Source organism: Haliaeetus albicilla, chromosome 10 (genome assembly GCF_947461875.1).
Source record: "Haliaeetus albicilla chromosome 10, bHalAlb1.1, whole genome shotgun sequence".
NCBI classification, from domain to species: domain Eukaryota; kingdom Metazoa; phylum Chordata; class Aves; order Accipitriformes; family Accipitridae; genus Haliaeetus; species Haliaeetus albicilla.
Window position 1 is genome coordinate 1,730,774 of NC_091492.1, and position 20,268 is coordinate 1,751,041.

Below are 20,268 nucleotides of genomic sequence, written 5' to 3' on the forward strand. Positions count from 1 at the left end.
TGTTTCAAGACGCTCAGTGGGCATCTGTTCTGCGAAATGTTAAAGGCTCTGCTGAGCTGCATACTGAACAGGCTCCTGCGCCGGTTGAGCTGGGGGTGGGCTGCACTTTGCCAGAGTTTTAGACAATTCTGTATATCTATATATGTAGAATCACAGAATGGTTTGGGTTGGAAGGGACCTTAAAGATCACCTAGTTCCAACTCCCCTGCCATGGGCAGGGACACCTTCCACTAGACCAGGTTGCCCAAAGCCTCATTCAACCTGGCCTGCTTTTTTTATATATATAATGTGTGTGTGTGTGTATATAACAGGCAGCAGTCTGGCTCAAGCAGCACAGCTCTGAGCAGCGACGGGGGGGAATGTGGCCAGGCCAGGCCTCCCCATCAAGCTGCCGAGGGCTGCCTGTTCAGCACCTTAAAGCAAGCTGTGGCCATCTCCATCGTCCTGCTGGCTCAGCCAGCACCATGCCGTGCTGACCCATAGCTCAGCCCTTGGAGACAACAGGCTGGCATGAACCACACCACTAAGTGAAAGGCATAAAAGACCATTTCCAGGCTACCTTTGTCTTAAAAATGAGGCTTTTGGGTAAGACCTATTTAGAGGGAAGGGTTGTCTACAGATAGTTACTTGGCAATGGCCACTGGACTGTAGATGCATGCCTTGCCCAAATGAACTCCAAGACACAGACACGCTGCAACAGAAACCCTATTTCCAAACTCAAACCCTAGAGATTTCTGCAATGAGGTCCTTCAAGTTGCAAAATACTTGTTGCAAAGATGAAAGAGCCCTTGTGATTCTGCCACTACGGCTTCAGTTTGTGCCCCTCCTTCACTGAGCGGCAAGATCTCCCAGTGACTAATGTGGTGCCTGAGCTGCTTTCCCAGGACGTGCTGAACAAGAGCCTCTTTGCTCCCAAGAGCAGAGCTCCAGGAGCAAACCTGCCCTGGAGCTCCTGTGCCGACACCCTCGCCCATGGGTCAGCTTGTTCCTGGCAAACACGGTAATGTTTCTACATCAAAGGTGTCATGAGCAAACATTTGAACAAACTATTGACCAAAAGAACACTTTGGCTGGAGAAATGAAATGCTGAGCTGCTTGGAGAAGCTCTGAGATAGCAGAAGTATGCAGGAAAAAATGAGACTTTTCAGGTAAATGATGAAGAATGGTGACTTCGGCCCAGTCTAGATGCAGACTGTCTTAGGATCTGCTGGAAAAACCCAACGAATGGTGACAGTGTTGCCCTCATAATGGGTCTAACCCACCGGGCTTCATCAAGTGAAGACCTCAGCCCTGCAAAGGGGTGCTGAGGAGAGGTTGGCACACGGGAGCTGCACCCCAGGAGGAGCCCACCCTCGGCGCAGCCGCTGCCGACATGACATCCCTGCTCACCAGGGACAGATGTTACTCGGATGCCTGGAAGAACGGTGAGATGAAAGATTGTTTGGTAACACGTGTCGCCAACTTGGCGGCAATGACAGTGCCGGTTGCACTGCGACATGAGCTTCAGCTGCGGCTCTGTGAGCCGAAAACCGGCACGCCGAGACGACACGAGAGCGACGCGGCACCACGCTGACTTGCAAATTGTCACACAGCCTTTCCCGGCTTCTGGGAGGTTTTTCACCATCCCCACATTATTTATACACCTATTCCTTTGTGTTCAAAGCTCCCCAGAAGGGATGTGCCAGGTGTTTCCCAAGCGTCTCGCCATGCCGTCCCAGCAGATGGGAGGCAGGACACCCGAGGACGCGTGCTGCAAAGTTTGCAAACCAAAGCCACGCAGTCTACCAATGTCACGAACGCAGCCTGGCCCGGGAGCATCAGAGTGGATTTTGCTGTTTGCAGCTGCGATATGAAAGACTCGCTCAGGACCTCCCTGGCTGCATTGCTGCGCAGGATTGAAGCTGGGCAGATCCAGCACTAGTAATGCTTGGCACAGCAGCATTCGTGCATGTCAGCAGTGGGGAAAAGCAGCAGGAAAGGGATGCCAGTGCCCTGGACTTGAGTCTAGCCTCAAACACAACCTTTCCCTTGGTCCCCCTCAGGCACTGGCAGCGTGGAGAGGAGAGCCTGGGCTCAGGCCAGGTCCAACCTTCACAAGGGTACTTGCAAAAGATGAAGATAGAAGCAGGCAGTGTACGAACGCTTTGCTGGAAGCACACAGGAGGCATTAGGAGAAGCATCGTGCACAGCTGTGGTGTCAGAAGAGAAAGCCTCAGCCCTGCTTTGTGTATTATCACACCTAGTCCAGCTTGAGGACGTGGTCCCTGGAGGACAGGAGAGCGGGGACACTCAGGACTCTGTCTCCCCAGGGCACAGCACGGCAGAAGGGTCTGCGAACATCCCTGCCACCTCCCATTTACAATTACACGGTGCTTTTGCAGACCAAGTGCCTCACAGCAGAAAATACCGAGAAACAGCAAAACATCCCTTTGAAAGGGAATCTGTTTTGTTGAGAAGCAAAAAGTGGATTATTTTACCCTCCTGCTACGGTGGCAGCTAATGCTCTCATTGGGACCTCCAGAGTCTTGATCGAACGCTGCAAACCATCCCCCTGCGTGGGGCACAGCCTTCGCCCCGGTAAATGGTGCTCTCAGGCAAGGCTGGGCTCCCACGGTACCAGCTAAGTGATTTGCTCCTGGTGGAAAGTGCTTGCTGACCCAGCAGGCTGGAGCTGCTCGACTGAACAGTTTCTTGGCTGCTGGAGTGGCTTTTCCAGGTTTCAGAAGTGCCTGTGGAAAAATGTGAAGGAGAGGAGCCCAGAGAGGCAAGCTGGGTCTCCAGGGCCACAGCAGTGTGGGGGATGCTGGTGGGCTCTTCCTTGCCAGCAGCAGAATGTGGTTTGAGCACTTTCTAATATTAATTAGACATTTTGCTGCTAATGAACCACTCCAGATTTTGCAAAGTCTTGGCTTGACGCAGAGCCCAGCCCAGCGCTCCTCAGAGAGCCAGGCTGGAGAGCAGGGATGTCTCGCAGCCACTTTTCCAGGAGACACTGACCCGCAGGGACACAGAAGAGACCCGTGTGGCTCCCCGCCTGGGGACGGTCACCCCCCCGTGCTGCCCGTGGATGGGGCAGGATGGCAGGGGACAGCCAGCAGAGCTCCCTCAGATCCAGAGGGTCTCCGTTGACGGTCCATCCTGGATGGTCCCTGGAAAAGCGTTGTGATCGGTCCCACTCCTCTGCCACAGCACGGATCCTGGCCTGTGGCCGTGCCCCCAGCCCGGCTCAGGACCGGCCCTGCTGTGACACTGCTGATGCTCTGCTCCTGCCGGGGCTTGACACCTGCTCTTTTGGGAGCCTTTAAGTTGTTTTGTTGTTGGTTGTTTTTTTTTTTTTTTCCCAAACTCCAGGAGGAATCCCTTGCTGTCAGCTGCTCTCCTGGCATGACAATCCCTCATTTCCAGAGATCAGAGATGGAGCGAGGCGCTCGCCTCCCTGCATTCCTCTGCACTGCCTGTACCTGGAGAATTGCTGCTCTCGCCGAACAAGCCGTGTCGGGGGGACTGGCAGGTTCCCAGCTGGCAGACCCCTGGGAAGCTTGCAGGGACGCAGTCGGAATAATCAGTCTTTGCCCTTCTCCAGTGCCTTTCAGCTGAGGATCTCCAAGCACGCTGATCTGGAGGCTAATTAGGCAGAAATGGGAACAGCTGGCAGGACAGCAGCAGGGTAGGAAGATGGGAAGCGGCCTCTTTGCTGCTCACACCACAGAGCAGTGGGCAGGAGGTTGTGCATCCATCTCTGCTCTGCCCTAGGATTAACTCTTACCTGTCTCCCGCTTCCCTAAAATCGTTGTTGATGCTCCTGGTCCATCCCAGGCTGAGGCAGAGCTCACCCTCTGGCAAAGAGACACACCTCGGTGATGAGGACAATGATTTATTTTCCAGGCAGGAATGGTCCAACAGCCTGAAGAACCTGAGCCCTGATCCTGATACTCGCGCTGGTTCGGACAGCAGAGCAAAAATCTGGGGGCTCAAACCCCCTTTGCTTGAACGGGGCATTGCGGGAGCGAGTCTAAGTCCCCGGGCCAGACTTCACCAGTGCCCACAGCTGAACGGGGGCATGCAGGGGACGGCCACCCTGCCCACTCAAAGGCAGCTGTGGGACCACAGCTGGCAGGCATGTCCCCCTGCCTTTGGGCACAGCTTTTCCAGAGAAGCTGGGCAGGAGCAGGTTCCTGCCTGCAGATTAGGTCCGTCCCGGGCTGTTACACACAGTCCAGCAGCAGAACACAGAAATGCTCCTTCCCGGTCTGAACACCAAGCTTTCGGCTTTGGAAGCCTCCTGAAGCGATAAGCTCCACGTGCCCATCACGCCTCACATGGACAAGCACTTCTTTTCAGGGGTTTCAAGTTTTCCTCACTCTTCCCAGGGCAGTTCAGTGTCTCGCTGGTCTCCTAAATCCACGGAAGTTATTTTTTTGTAGGTAATGCAGACACAGTGGGACGGAGAAGCTGCAGAGCGTGGCATGGCAGCGACATTCCTGCGGCCTGTCTTCCCATCCCTCTGGGCACAAGCTCCCCGCGCGGCTCCCAGCCCCAAGCCCAACGCTCAGAGAAACAGTTTCTTCCCCCTGCCAGAGGCTCTTGTGGTTGAGAAAAGCCACGGGTGGAGATGTGGGGTGGACAAAAGATTAGGAGGCGAGAGCTAAAGGCTGTCTATAGGAATTAGATAATCCATCCTCTCTGCGGCCAAGTGCGTACCTTGACGGGCAGAGGGACGGGAGGCTGTGCGGTAAGTCTCCGTTATGGACATAAACCTTTCCCTCCCCCCACGCAATGAAAACTGCATCAATAGATCCCCCATCTGCTCACATACATCACACACTTCACTCCAGTTTATTAGCTGGAATAAATCATAAATATTTCATTATATATCAACGATGCTCAACTCCGGGAAGGCGCAATCCATCACCTCCACACTCCTTGCGACCTGCCGCCATGCAATAAGCTTTCCAGTCTATTAAACAAGATTGATACAGTGTGCTAGAATGGACTAGGGGAATTTATTTATGGGGCACTAGGAGAGGGAGGGCACCGAACGCGTGGTGCTGCGTGGGCAAATCGGACCGGCTCTCATTAGCCCCTTGGACTGGGCAGCCCAACCAGAAAAGCCCTGGAGCAGCAAGAGGCAAAGTCCTCCTCCGAGCGTGCTGTGGGACTGCTGCCGTGGTAAGAAAATGCCGCAGCAAAGCAGGGTCCAGGCTGAACCCCAAGGTGCCCTGGTCCAGATGCAGGACCCCGGGGTCCTGTGCAAGGAAGCTCCCGCTCCAGGCTGGACCGCTTGGATGGATTGGCAGAGCTCCAGCAGAAAGCTCCCACCTCTGCCCTGCTCAGCACCCCCAGGCTCTTCGGCACAGACTGGAGAGCCCAGCGCTGCTGTGGCTGCACAAGAGCAGTAGCTGCTGTTCTGCGCTGCCGCACAGGTTCCTCAGTGCTATGAGAACTGGTGTGCCCCGAATTACTTACTGGTGTGCCCAGAATTACTTACTGTAGTGCCAAGATTTTGCTACTCTTTGTAGCTCCAGGCTCATTTTAATGCCACACCTTCTCCTCTACTTCTGCCTACCGTGAAAGTGAACACGTTCTCCCGCTCAGCAGAGGCCAGCAGCAAACAGAGGGGACGTTTCCAATACACAGTGCAACCACAGCACTGCTACTCACCCTCCACCACCACCATGTGCTAGCGTGTGGGGCACTTCACCCTTACAACCTTATTGCTATTGCACGGGGCAGCAATGCTCCCACAACCTGTCGTTATCTCCCCTCTGTCAGCCGTGCAAGGATTAAGCGGTTCAGGGAAGGTGATGCAGAGCAGCTCTGAGCCCAAGCTCGGTACTCTCAGCCCCTCGGCTGCTGTTTTTTCCATGCCGGAGCTGATGGAAAGCCTGGCAGAAGCTTGCTTCCTCCATCAGGAACCTTGCAGACGGCTGCAGGTCAGCCACCAACTCAGGAATTTGACCTCATCCACCCAAGACAGACCTCGTCTCTCCAAGCCACATCTCCATTTAGGAGCAATGGCACCATTGCTGCTAGTAACTCTCTGGTTGAATATTGGGCGTGCGACCGGCTGATGAGTTACCAATGCTGATGGATGCTGAGCAAGATGCTAACCTGGCACACGGTAATCCGGAGCCTCTCCACGGCACGGTGCGCTGCTGGGATTGATTAGAGGCAGCCTTGCTCCTGAAGGGGATTGACACAGCCTCGGCAACGATGATGTATGTGTACATATCTATTTAATGAAATGCTAAATGATAGGCTAAATAACAGAAGCAACTTTAGCTTGATTTATTGCGTGGAAATGAATAATGTTTGTCACTGCTGTCAGCCATCTTGGCTAAGAACAGAGGTTACGAGCACAAATTGTAGCTAATTAACAGTAATTAGCACTTCTGAAATTCTGGATTTTGGCTCCTTTGCAGAGGCCGGTTGTGCAGCAGTGCGTGTCCCAGCTCACACAGGTCTCCTGCTGGGGCTGCCAAAGGCTGGTCACCTCTCCCCGCTCCCCATCCACCCCAGCCCCTCAGCACACATGTTCTCTGAAACCAGGCTGCTTTCCCAGGCTTGCTCCATTCCTCCTCTGCTCCCCTGCTGCTGCCTCACATCCCCGACCGCTTCAGCAGGGAAACGTGGGGGAAAAACCCTGGGCTCCTCTGGCAGCCTCTCAGTATCAAAGTTAAGCAGAGCCAACCCCTGATCTCATCCTTTCTGCAGGCTCTTGGATCCTCTTTTGAGTTACAAGAGGACCCAAGGAAGTTCCTATTAATCCTGATCCAGGGCATAAAGTTGAAATCTTGAACTTCTGCTTTTGCACACCTTTTCCACCCTGCGCAGACCGCAATGGTGAGTCCTGCCGAGCTCCCAAAGTCCGGCTTGCTGCTGCCTCCAGAGCCTGTCACAGCAGTGGAGCGACTCTTCAGGGCTACTCAAGTCCATCTACCCTCGCCTGGTCACTTGGACCAGCAAAATGCCTTCCCTGGGCTCATGAAAGACGACCAAAAAGAAATGGGCTGCTTCTGCAGGGGCATGGGGCTGCTCTGAGGTGGTGTACCGAGGGGCTGGTGTGTGCCGCAATCATTAATAAAGCATCAAAGGCTCCTGAGGGGGAGAGTTTGAAACTTCTTCAAAAAAATCCATGCATATTCATAATGCACCAATTATTCATGAGGAAACCATCTCCCCTCCCCAGCATCTACCAGGGCTCCTGTTTGCTCGGGTGCTGCCTGGGTGCAGTGCAAAAGCCTTTCCCAGCGACCCAGCCGAGCCACTGGCACCAGGTCTCCGCTGGGAGAAGTGCCGGCACCGCACTTCTCGAACCAGCAGCTATCCTGGCACCGGCAGCACCGGCGCAGCGCCTCAACGCTCTCGCTGGCAGCAGCCCTACCTATCTGCTACCCGTCTTGCTGTCAAAACCCTTCAGCGGAGCCCGGGAGCAGAAGAGAGGGGAACGGCTCAGCAGCTGCAGAGATGGGCTCCTGTGGTTGCGAAGAGGCAGGTCAGCTCAGAAAGAGAGCCTGGCAAGCCCCGGTGCTGATGCTCTGCCTGGTCGGGGGTGATGGGTTTCCTAGCAAACCCCAGCCCAAAGCCTCCTCAAGGTCCAGAGCAAGCTCTTGCTTCAACCCCCTGGAAGGGAAGAGCCCTTCACCCTCTGGTCAGATGAAGGAGCTGCCCCGAGGGGTCTGGATGAGGCCTCTTGCCCTCCAGACATGGGCTGCACAGCCACCGAGCTCAGCCCAGCACGGGGAGGTGGTGGGAGCCCCGGCGGGAGGTGCGGACATCCAAAGACACCGATATAACGAGGATGATACCGGTTGCTCCCATGCCTCCCCCCAAAACCATATCTGAGAGTAATAGGTGGCTGTCACGCTTTGCGGGCCACCGTCCACTGAGGCAGAGCAAGATTTCGACGCTGTTACAGATTTCTACCTGCGTGAAATCTGGAGGTAATTTAATGGCTCACGAGAAAGGAAATAAATCTATTAGAACGGAATCGCTGTTTGTTTACGTATCTTGCCATGAACATCACCACGAGCAGCAGCAGCAGCAGGTGTATGTGCAAGCACCATTTATTTACATAATAAAATTGCCAAGTAGATTTGTAGCTCAGGGGCATCCTTGCCTTTCCATGCGCGTGCCTAACTCCCATTAGCACTAATGGCAGGCGCTGTGTGCTCAGCAAGCGGGGAACAGACCCTCCGACTGCCCTAATGGCTGGTACTAAGAGATGGAGGGATGCAGACATCTCAATGTGTCGGTTCCTCTCCTCTGACTCAGCCAGGGGATGGGAATTGCACCGCAGCTTCAAGCTGCTTTGCAGTCCTCCCCATCTGCGAGAGCTGTCGGGTCTGCTGTGAGCTGCCTGCTCCTGGAAGAGAGGGGGTTAAGTAACTGACTCCCCACTCTCAAAACTTCTCCAGAGACCCCTGAAGCATCCAGCACAAGGGAAAAAGAAAATCAGAAAAAAAACCCCAGTCTGGAATGAATTCCTGTCATGCTTTGCAACAGGGAAGTTTGTTTGTATTCCACAGGCAGCAGCGCTGAGCCTGCTGTCAGAGCCACGCTGGGAGAAAGGGCAAAACCCTGCCGAGATGAAAGAATGTGAAGCACTGGTACAGCTTCCCCTGGCATTTACACCTGGAAAAAAAAAAAAAAATCACTCAAGGGCATCTCACAAAGAGCTGTGCTAACAAGGCACTCCTCCCCATGCTGTGTGGTTGCATCGGTGGAGAGGGAGATGGAGCGGTGCCGGGAACATTGGCAGCATCTCCAGGTACCTGGGAGGGGAAAGCTGCAGATAAGACAAGTCTGATTTCAACCCAGTAATCCTGAGCCGTGCTCTCCCCCACTCTGCTTCCAGCGAGGGGACAGGGGGAGTCAGGGACCTGCTGCCGGACAGATGAGGAATGCAGCTACCCCTTGTCTTGGCTGATAAATCAGTGAGACCTTCCCCTCCCACTTGTATTTTTTTAAAGGTTCCTTTGAGTTTATTGTACCTCTCAGACAGCTGGGTGAGAAGCCAGGATGATGCTCGCTGACCCCATGCTGCACCCGGGTCTGCCCTCGTGGCTGCTTGCACATCATATTCCCTTCGCCGTCCCGAAACCTGTTTGGTGCAAATCTCCCCCTCCACGCTCCGCTCTGCAACCCCGACCCGGCTGCTGTGAGTGGGCTCAGGCCACCACGCAGACCTGCCTCTGCCCGCAAGAGGACTTTTCTCCTGGGGGACCTTGCTCAATCAGAGAGCTTTGCTGAGCACAGGAGGGAAGGCAAGGCAGTATTTAGGCAGGGGCAGACGAAGCCCTTGTGTCACTTTGTCCTGCTGCACCATGCCTTCACGCAGGATTCGGCCCAAGGGTGCAAAGGGCTGGTTTAAGGCTGGCAGGGGTGCTGGCAGCTCTCTGAAATCCACAGATGAACAGAGCTAGCAGCTTCAGCTTCGTCTGCAGACACATTAGAGGAGCTCGGAAAGCATCGTCCACTGCATCCCCTCCAAATCCCAAACCCTCTCCCACCCCCTGCGAGACGAGCTTCCCAGCATGCCCAAATGGCCAGCAGGTTTTGGCTAGCAAATACAAAGGCCCATCTCCATCCTATTGTTTTGGGGCCTTGGGGATTGCTGCATATGGTCCCTGCTCCAACCTTGGCTTGGGCTGGCATCAGAACCCCTCACACGACATATGCCAGCAGTGTCCCGGGCACCAGCTTTCAGCCAGGAGAGGCCAGCACCAAATGGATTAACAGAAAACTCGGACTTCGGCAATGACTGGCAGCACCCTGGGTCCTGCCTGCCCTTGGCAGAGGTGCTGTCCCTCGGTTCTGGGTACGGTCTGCACATGTAGCTCAGCATGACCAGGAGCCTCTCCAAGCACACCGCAGACCCGAAGGACAAGCGGCAGATGAAGACTCCCCAGGCTGCACCCCCTGCTCCAAAGGTGCCATACTCCTCTAATGGAAAAGAGCAGATAAACCAGCCGAGCCTTTGAACGTTTCTGCAAGCCAGGCGGCCAAGACTTTGTAGGTTCGCTCGTCATTAGCAGGAACTCATGGGTGACTGATATGACACAAGTAGGCTGGGCGGAGGGAGCCCCCCCGCTGCCTACAGCCAGAATTACTGCAGATGGGTTTGCCCAGAGGACAAGCCAGAAAAGAAAATGGGTAAGTAAAAACGAAAAACGGGTTTTTTTTCACATTAGCATTTAAATATTTATAGAAATCCCTGCAGACAAAGAGATGAAAAAGAAAACTCGAAGACTAATAAATAAGTAAGTGCTCCAAGGTGTGGCAGCCCAGCTGAACACGGCTGCCACTCAGCTGGCGAAACTTTGAAGAGCGCGGTAACCATGCGTGCACGGCTAAAAATAATAATTGTAATAATACAAACATTAAGACTAAACACCTCTGCTTTGGCTTCTGCCCTCTGCAGAACAGCTGAGGGATCAATTACACCTTAGCTAAAGAGAGCACTACTTCTTCTTTTCCATGCTGTGACCTGTCCCAGTCTCTGGTGAGACAAATTATTAAATAAAACAGAGATACTGATGGGAGGATGTTGACTAAGAGAGGCAGCGGTGGGATAGGAGGAAAGATATCTGCCTTAAATTGTTTGCTTAAATATGCAGAAGCCTATACTTTTGCTTACAGCATAATAACATTAGTTGTAAGTAAATATGTTCTCAATTGTCTTGAGCAAAACCCAGAGGGAGGACTCTTGTTGGAAGTGAAGAGCCTCTCAAAGCCAGAGATGTTCAGCTCTTCTTCAAGCACTATTACCAGCCCAACAAAATACCCAACACAAACCTCACCACTTAATGACGCCTGGCCTTGGAGCATGCCTGCTAAAAGTGATCCCTCGCTTTCCTGTGCTGAGGAAGGAAGGAAATCAGGCCACTGGTTACCCGGCTCGTCCTATGAGCTGTAATCAATTTGAGCAATTCCCCGACCCTGCTCCACTTTCGGCTGTGCTGGGTTATGTAAATCAAACGCCAAAAACCGTTCAGCAAGCTAAACAGATTGTGCGGGCACCAGCAGAGTGCCTCAAGCAATGGGAAACCCAGCAAATGAGGAGGAAGGGAAAGTTGAGGACGCAAAATAAGGCAGAAAAATGATAGATGGCCGAAGGTGGAAGGAAGGCCTATTTTCAACAAATTTCCTCTTGAGCTGGGCATCTCTGGTGACAGGCAAGTGTCAGGACTGAAGATAACCCCCATCACCATACAAGCTTGAAGAACAGGCGTCCCCATGGCCAGCGAAGCAGCCTTTCCCACCTGTGTGCTGCTTTAGGGGAAGCTCCTGGTGCGAGATGCCATGCAAAGAAGCCCACCAGGACACGACAAGTGTGTGCGGCAGCTGGGAAATGGACCCACAGGACCATCAAACGCAAAAACCGCAGCGCAACTGCTTGAGCATCCCTGCCGAGCAGCTCCGGCTCTCTGCCCCAACCTCCTTCAGCCTCTACAAGGTGAAGCTCCTATGGAAGCTCTGAGTGAGCAAACTAGCAGATTTAACTCCTGCCAGATTGTTGCCAGAGTGAAACCTCCATCCCAAGAGCTGGGCATGGTAGCTTGAACAGGATAAGGCCAGGCAGCAGCAGGCTTGGCTTGGCAAGGAACCGAAGAGCGAAGCACAAACAGTCTGTACATAGATCACAACTCTCATTTGGAGCAGTGAGTTGCCAGTCTGGCATCTGCAAAACTGAATGCTGTTTGGATTTTGGGTGATCGCTTCAACATTCAGTCTTAATCGTTACCTTTCCTACCCTGATGCTCTCTTCTGGGGTACAGTAAATCCACCCTCTCAGTCACTGCTGTAGACAACCCTCTGCAGCATTTATCCTTCCTGCTGAAGAGGCTTTCCAAAGCCCTGTGGTCATGGGGCGATCAGCGACAGTAAAGACACTACAAACACTAGTCTTCACAGTGCCCAGGCCATGAGCACGGACCAGTGAAAACCCCTGGGGCCCCGTTCCAGCCGTACTCAAGACAATACATGCTTTGACAGTGCCTGCGACAGGACCATGGTCCTGTCCTCTGCACGACTGCTCACGGATCTCACTCAGCTGATTTGATACTGACCTTTCCCTACGGCGTTTTTAATTTTGCACTGGAGGAGACATGCTATTTATATAGCAGTAAGTAGCCACTTGAAAGAAAGCCTTGCCAATGATCCAACGGGCTCTGCCAAGTACCATGAGAAAGATGATTGTTCAGCCCATTTCTTTACCACATACTGAGCTCAATCCTCCACTTCCCCTCTTAACCCACTTGCCGGCTTACAATTCTCCTGCTAGATCTTCTGACAGGCTTGCAGAGCCCAGCTTGACGTCTCTACAACATAACCCAGCCGGAGCTCCGGCCAGGACTCCTTGCATTAATCCCTGGGATGGGAAGGGAAGAGTCACTCCCAGCGGTCAGAACCTGAACGAGCCCTTCTCCCTTCCAGCTGCAAAAGCAGCTCTGCCCTAGCACAGCTTGAAAGGTAAAAGCAAATAGAGGCTGAGAGGGAACAGCCTGGATTTTGGAGATGTGGGTGCCTGCTGTTCCCACCAACTCTCAGCTGGGGTGCAATTGCTCCACGCCTCTGAAAATTGGACTCTGTGTAGCAGAGGTTCTCAAACGAGTAAAGGATTGGCATCCAAGATGTTTGATACAACTAGAGCAGAGCTTTGTAGAGAGTAAACAAATTCTGTGCCAAAAGCTGCTCTCATTTACAGCTACCAAAATCCCAAGTCACTCTCTGAACTGCTGAAAACATCAGCCTTGCAAGCAGTCAAGGAAACATAGGGTTTAATTTTGCTGTGTCCTGATGACCCTAAGACTTCCAGCCATTGGGCAAACCTGGCAATATTGTCTCCCCGAAGAGAAAGAATAAATACTAAAGCAGGAAGCAGAAAAAGTGGATTCTCTCTTCACGGTGTTAGAAGTGTGTGTATATAAGGAACATTTTGAGATTATAAAGGAAACTTTACACCATGCCATCTTTATGTTTTTACTTCTAGAAACACCTCTTAAATGAGGGCTGGGCTGGAAACGTGAGCCCAGCGCACGGGTGGTCTGGCTTCACCGGAGAGGCTGCCCGGTAGGTGCCTGCAGCCTCTGCTCCTGCCCCATGAAGATCCAGTGGGATATCCTTCCCAAAGCAGCACACGGAGCTGTGTTTGGGGCATGCTTGGTGGTGTTTTGGGGTGTCCTTTCATGTTCTTTCATTTGTGGGAACGTGGGTCCAAGTTCTAAGCTGCTGGCAGAGGAGGCAGGTGAGCACTGCCACCCTGCCTGACTCGTGAGTTTAAGCTACGACAGACTCAAGACGAAGCTCCTTCAGCCCAGCCTCGGAGGGAGCCAACGCTTCATCCGGTGGGCTTACCAAACCGGTAAGTCACATCATCTGCAACGCATTATAATTAAGGAATCATTTCTTTAAAAATAGAATTTGCATTAACTAGATTTGTGACTAGGAAAGACACTGCAAACAAACAGAAAACCTGCAGATTAGGATGCTAATTAGATGCACTTCTATTTATAATCTGCCTTGATCAGGCTAAAGTATTTTCTGTTTCAGGTGTCAGTGCTACACCCATGAATGTAAGCAATTCCCCTGGCAGGGAAACACCTGCTTGTCTCTGGGGACAGGCAAGTGCCAGGGAAAAAGCCTGTGCCGGAGGGACGGGGTGTACCTTGCTTGCTACTTCTCCTGCCCCTTCTCCTTGGAGAGCGGCCCGAGAGGAGGAATGGGTTGTGTTTGGCCAAGGATGAGCTGCCCAGGGCGCTTCCTACAAACACCAGATTTCTCTGCGCTGGAAAACTGCAGGCAGCTTTGCCTTTTCCATCAGAAGCGGTGGGGTGGAAATCTCCAAAGAGCCGGGGCTGGGAATGGCAAGGATCTGCAGCTGGTGCCAGCAGACCTACCCAGCTATGGACCAGAGAGCTCAGGCTGGAGAGGACAGACGGACACCAGAGAGGTCCCTGAAACAGGTCTGAGAGAATCACTGGGCTTCTTCCCTTGACTGGAGAGTCACGGCTGCAGCAAGAGTAGGTCCTATTTCTGGAGCAACCTGGGATGCAGTGCTGAGTAGGATGCTCCCAGCTAAGCCAAGGCTTGTCCTCGGTGCCTGAGTTTGTAGATCACAGTGGAAAGGCCTGAGCTGAGAGGATGGCGTGTTCGGCAAGCACAGACAGATGCACAGCATGCTGCCGACTGCCCAAGCTTGGCAGCGTCTGAAAGCCTGCCAGAACTGATGGGTGCTTCTCATTTCTCCTGATGATGTCTTCTTCCCGATAAACTACCTTTTTTTTTTTTTTTTTTTTTTTTCCCCTGGAGCTCCCTCTTTCACTGCAGAACATCCAGAAGCAATAAAGAGAGAGCAGGTCCACCCTGTTCTCCTTCTCTTCTAAGGCCTTCAATAATGGCATATGGGAAGTCTTTTGGGCCATAGGAATTATTGTTCGTGAGAGTCTGGGGGGTCTGTGACCTGCATAAAAGGGTCTAGCAAAACTTCAGTGATAAACTAGGACATAGCAATGTGAAAAACAGCTATAAGGTTGTTTTTTTAAATGCAGCTTAAGGAAAGAAACTTAAAAGATATGAGTCATCATTCTGAAATGTGCATCAAACAAGTTAAATAACTCTTACTTTTTTAACGACATATTAATCAAAGTGCATTGATTCTTGAATCAGATTCTACTACCAACAAGCTTTCTATCTTCTCCATCCTGATGCATGCATTAAGAGAGTTTTATTCTGACAGATACAATACAGCAATCAATAAAATCTTATTATATGGAGCTGAGATACATGGATTTGTTGCAGGATTTATGCACTACTTTCAAACCTGGTGCTATTTCATGTCTCAGCCTTAACTTGTAATTGAAAATAAATCTCCCCGAATACACCAGATTCTAATTTTCTGGATGTATGGGCAAACGTGAATGGAAGCCGGCCTTCCCTCAGGGAGAAGTCTGCTTTCTGATCCTATCACTCCCCCTGTGCACACCACTGTATTGCCAGATTCCTCCAGAGAAAGAACCCTGCCTGGCCCTGCGCAGGCAGCAAAACACGCGGGCAAAGGGGTAGCGCCTTGGCACTGCGCTGTGCAACTCCACAACGCTCCCAAACCCGCTGTCCCCTTCCTCACGCCTCCGAAGCTGCTCGCTGCCTGACGACCGCTGCCTCCTGGGCAGAGATAACGCAATCTGACAGTGCCAGAGCCTGAGCCACACGAGCATCGCAAGGCTGGGACGGATGAATAAAGATCAGGGAGCGGGATGACGAGGGAAGCTGGTGTTTGCCTGCTGCTTTCCTCCGGCTCCCAGGGTTTGCTCAGCAATTGCTCATAGAATCATAGAATAGTTTGGGTTGGAAGGGACATTTAAAGGTCATCTAGTCCAACCCCCCTGCAATGAGCAGGGACATCTTCAAGGAGACCAGGTTCCTCAGAGCTCCGTCCAACCTGACCTTGAATGTTTCCAGGGATGGGGCATCCACCACCTCTCTGGGCAACCTGTGCCAGCGTTTCACCACCCTCAGCGTAAAAAATTTCTTCCTTCCTTATTTCTTTCTTTCCTTCTTCCTGCTCAGCGGCACGTGAGTGTGCTCGGAGATTGCCTCTCACCTCGTAGGGTGCAGGACAGCTGGGAAGGTATTGCAGCGACAGGAGAGAGACGGCCGTAGGCATTTTTCCTTTGGGTTTGTCTTGGTCTCTGAGGGCTCGGTGCCGCTTGGATGTATGACAGCAGGTGGATACCCAGCAGTCTCCCTGGAAATGGCTGGAGGGGACTTTGATCTAAGCAGCTCTGTCAACAGCGTTAATACAATAAAAATAATCAAATTCACTCAGATGGAAATGAGAGAGATGGAGAGATAGGCAGACAACGGTGCAAATCAGAGGGAATAAAGGGGACGGGAGCAACAGTAAATCACCTACGCAACACCACAAGTTCACATGCTTCTCAAAAGAGCCACGATCTTGAATGCATCAAAAAGTCACTGCAGCATCACGCCTTTTTGTCTGCCTTTTTTTTCCCATAACACACACACACACACACACATACTCGTTCCTTCTCTAACTGGAGGCACAAAACCAGCATGTTTGCAGAGGGATGCCTGCACAGGCTTCCCGCATGGAACACACACGGTGTTTGCCTCTCGCCCCCGGGGGAGGAAACACAGGTTTGCAATTGTTGCACTAAATGCCTGGTCTTTCCGAGATTTCCCTAGAAACCAAGCAGGGAGCTGCAGGAGCACGCTGTGGAGATAGTGCTGGTGGCCAGAGTCTGCAGCGCTATTTTTTTGTCTCCCGTCATGGAGGGAATGACCATCCCCAATGCTCCACATGAGGTTGTTTTCTTGGGGAAGACAGTTTCATGGGAGAAAAGAGGATTTTGATAAAGGAGCTGTCAATCAGAAAGGAAAATGGCTGCTGCCATTAAGTGTTGACTCTTTTTTTGGTTCCTATACTTTTCTGAAAAAAAACCCACGATAACTCAATTTACAGGAACAGCAGCCAGAAACAGAGAACTGGCCTGAGGAAGGGACTGGGGAAATAAATGACCTGCAGCCAGAAGACTTAAAAATTCAAGATTCCTTTGTGAGCCCTGCATTGCAGGAAGCAGCCCAGAAAAGCACCGGATGGAACATTTCAGCAGGTACCTTGCAAGGTTTGGGCATCATCCCTCACTCTGGGGGCAGGGATAGAAGGGAACCGGCACTCAAACTACGTGAGACCCGTGCAGCAGTTCCAGCTTAACTCCAAACACAAAACCAAAGAAGGGAACGAGCTCTGGTGGCTCTTGGCTTGGTGTGTGCAAACTCTGAGGATGGACACCCAGGTAGACCCCCCCCCAAACTGATCATACTTAGCAAAGCCAGTAGGACATGCGACTTCGTGAGATGGCAGCAACGCACGGGGAGGGTACGCACAAAGCCCACGTTCGGTGCTCGGCATGCGGAGACATCACGCTGCCTTCTGTTTAATAGTACGGCGAGTGCCAACCACGGGACACCCCTGCCTGTGTGCCCCAGCTCTGTGCAGTGCCACCCAAGAGCAGTGCCCTTCCAGGGATGGATTCCCAATGAGGTGCAGCATGAGCAACACACCAGGGTTCCCCTTGCAATAATTATTTTTCATTTGCTGACCCGCTGGTTTTTCAGATCACCAATGACAGCCGAGGAGTTACCCGCACTGTCTCCAAATTTACCCACTCCAAACCTCATCCCTGCCACAGCTGAGTGCGCATTCCCCGTGTCCTTGGGGACGTGGGGGACCCAGCCACTGCCTGCAATCACACGGTCATCTGCTTTTGGTGACCTGTAGGTCACTTGGTGGGGACCCACACAAGGGTCTGGCAGTGAGAGGAACGCTAGCACGGAGTCAGAAATACCATCGCCTGGGTTTCAGGAGCACCGTGCGCATGCATGCAGCCTCACCTTTAAAACACTGACCTGTATGACCTGCAAATGGCAGATATAGCAGATTATAGACTGGCAGCGGCCAGGCTTTGCCTCTTTTGGATTCTGCCCGTACAATCTCGACTCCAAAGTTACCCACTGCTGCTTAATGGGAGTAATTCACCCTCCAGATCCCAGTCACTATGATGGGACACAACCTTCTTGGTGCCCTGAAGTGGTTTTTTACCACCACAGGGACATTCACCATCTCCGAGTGATCTCTAAAGGCTGTCACTGTGGCGGGGGCGGGCAAGGGGTGATGGGGCTTGCTCACGGCACCGCTGGCTAAATGAGGCTTGGGAAAAAAATAGCCCCATCGACCCGACATCCACGAGAGATGAAGCAAGCAGTCAGGAGAGGAACGAAAGGAAAGAAAGGCAAAGAGTGGGGCGACGGGATGGAGAAGAGAGTTAAAAGCCTGCTGTCCTCCCTAGGCAGCTGCGGGGGACATCGGAGAGGCAGCCTGGCCAGGGCTCTGCTGCTGGGGGGGGGGTCAGCCAGGCACCCCCTGACCTGGCCTGAACCCCCCATGCCTGTCTCCACTCCCCCCCTTATTTCTAGCTCTGAGCTTTGCTCAGCTAGTGAAAGGGTTAAGTTTAATTTATACTGATTTCTATTTAATATCATTCTCTCCCCGTAGGAGCCGGCAGCTGTGAGCTGATTGTACTCTCTCATTATGCAGTCTGTATCACTAATGGCCTGTGACAAAGGCATGCCATCTTCCCGGCCTTACCCCCGAGAGCCAATTAAACACACATACTCCCTTCCTGTTTGCAGCGCATTACAATGAAATTAAACTGAATTTCAAAATCATTTTCTCCTAAAGACATCTCTTTGCAATAATTAATGCACGCTATTCCTTTGCATCTGAAATATTCATCAGGAGTGTTGACTAAAAAATTTTTAGAGCTGATTGCCCTGCACCCGGCATTGCCTGATGATGCTCCAGTCCCAGCCCGCGGTACCCGCCTGGGATGGGGACCCGCGGTGACACTGCCGGCAAGGCAGCTCCACGTCTGCTTCAGGATAACAATAATAATAAATCACAGCTTCTTCAAGAACCATAAATAAATAAGATTACACAGAAGGCATCAGAAATCCAGCCTGACTCCTGACTTGATGGCACTGCTAACACACAGTGAAAGAGGGGAACGGGAAAGTCGGAGCTGCGTATGTGTTATTAGGCAGAAATGAGCCATTTCACCCTTTTGCACTCACAAGATTAATCGGCGGTTTGGCTCGGTGCAGGCAGACAAATGCGCTGCCTGTATTTACCCCGCTGCCCAACCGGCTCCCAGCCGGCGGCAGGGCGGCAGGAAGGTGGGCACGCCGAAATACCAACCGGCAGCCAAGGCCAGAGCCTGCCAGCCTGTCCTGCAGCTGGTTTAGTATTTAATCTAAATTGCAGAATGGTGCTGGGGGACAGGAACCTCTGACCAAGGAGGTCTCTGACCGCTCGCCATGCCATGAGCAGAGCAGGAGGCGTAATTTGAAGCACATAACTTATTCACAGCCTGTCACAGCTATTCCATTTGGGAAAAGTCTTCAGCCTGGTACCCTCCTGAATTTGTTATCCCACATGATGGGCAGGATTAGCCGTAAAGAGTTCTCCTCCAAGAACTTGCCGTCCCAGCCACAGCGGCTTCAGATAGGGACAGTCCTGATGGCATCTGCTGCTATCACAGGATAATAGGATCTTTCTTCTGTTTGCAAATATTTGATAAAACCTACCAAGGTGCACACAGGACCTACCTGCAATAGGTATTATTATAATTAGGGTATTACCTTCTGGTGAAATTTGATTTGAAAGAAGCAAATACCAGAGGTGTTCCCACCCCTGGAAACATTTTATGTTGCAGAGACATTTCTTTTAGTTGAAAGGGAAAGGCAAATGCTGAGAAAACACAGAAGAAGAAACATTTCTTTTGCACTTCCATAATGTATCATGTAAAAATAAAATGAGCCTTGGTTTCAAATTAAAAGGTCTTTTTATTTGGAAGACTCAGACTTTACACTTTAGAAAAATGTTCTGGCAATTTCAAAACCCCTTCTTGACCCGCTCCCACACTGAAGACACCCGCTGTGATTTTTCCCCAGAAAGTTCAGCTTTCCATCATTAGTACTTTCTGACTGAAAAATGACGGTTCCTTGAAAAGCTCCCTCGTGACGCTGGTGGCCAAGCCCACGACCCCAGCCCATCCCACGCAGCCGTGCTGCCCGTGCTTACGGCTTCGACCCTACACACCTTGTCTTTAAATAGTCAGCCACGACCAGCAGGGCAAACTGCCCCACAGACACCACGCCGGCGGTGCGAGGGGAGGCAGGATGGATCCAGCGCCTCCGAGCTTAGTGCGGGTTTTCCACTGACATGGTCCCCATCTAAGTTAAGCTAAATCCCACCCGTTTGCAAAGTTAAAGGCCCCAGAAAACATTAAGCATCAGTATATTACGCTCACAACCAAGCAACGCCAAACATACCCCATTACTTGGCTGACTAATTATGGCCAACGCAAGCAAAGCCCCTCCCCAAGCCCGGCTTTCGGAAGCGCGCCCAGCGTGCATCCCCAGCCAGGCTGTGACCCCCCCTATCTCCAAACACCCCCCAGCAGCCGGAGAACCCCGGGGGACGAACCGGAGCTGCTGCTCACCCCCCCTCCCTTGCTGCTGGACGCTGCGGGGAAACCGTCGTGGTACCTGTTTTGAACCAGCCATCGGGCGTGAAGGCATCTGCTGTTTCTCTGGGTCTGTTCCAGTACTTGCGGAAGACAGAGGGTCCCTTCACGAGCAGCTCCCCTTCTTGGCCTTCGAGACCCGGTGTCACCTAGGACA

The 20,268-nt window shown here is 52.2% G+C and overlaps 1 protein-coding gene across 4 annotated transcripts in view; it reads right to left on the bottom strand.

The window, feature by feature from the left end:
* ACSF3 (acyl-CoA synthetase family member 3) overlaps positions 1–20,268 on the bottom strand; it is a 66,736-nt gene that overhangs the window by 9,321 nt on the left and 37,147 nt on the right. For 3 of the 4 annotated variants that reach the window (XM_069793280.1, XM_069793279.1, XM_069793277.1), the window contains one exon: positions 20,134–20,260. In XM_069793280.1, the coding sequence (XP_069649381.1) occupies positions 20,134–20,260 (127 nt within the window). Of the gene's footprint in view, positions 1–8,039; positions 8,635–20,133; positions 20,261–20,268 lie in introns of those variants that run through there. The other variant, XM_069793278.1, reaches the window with a different exon arrangement.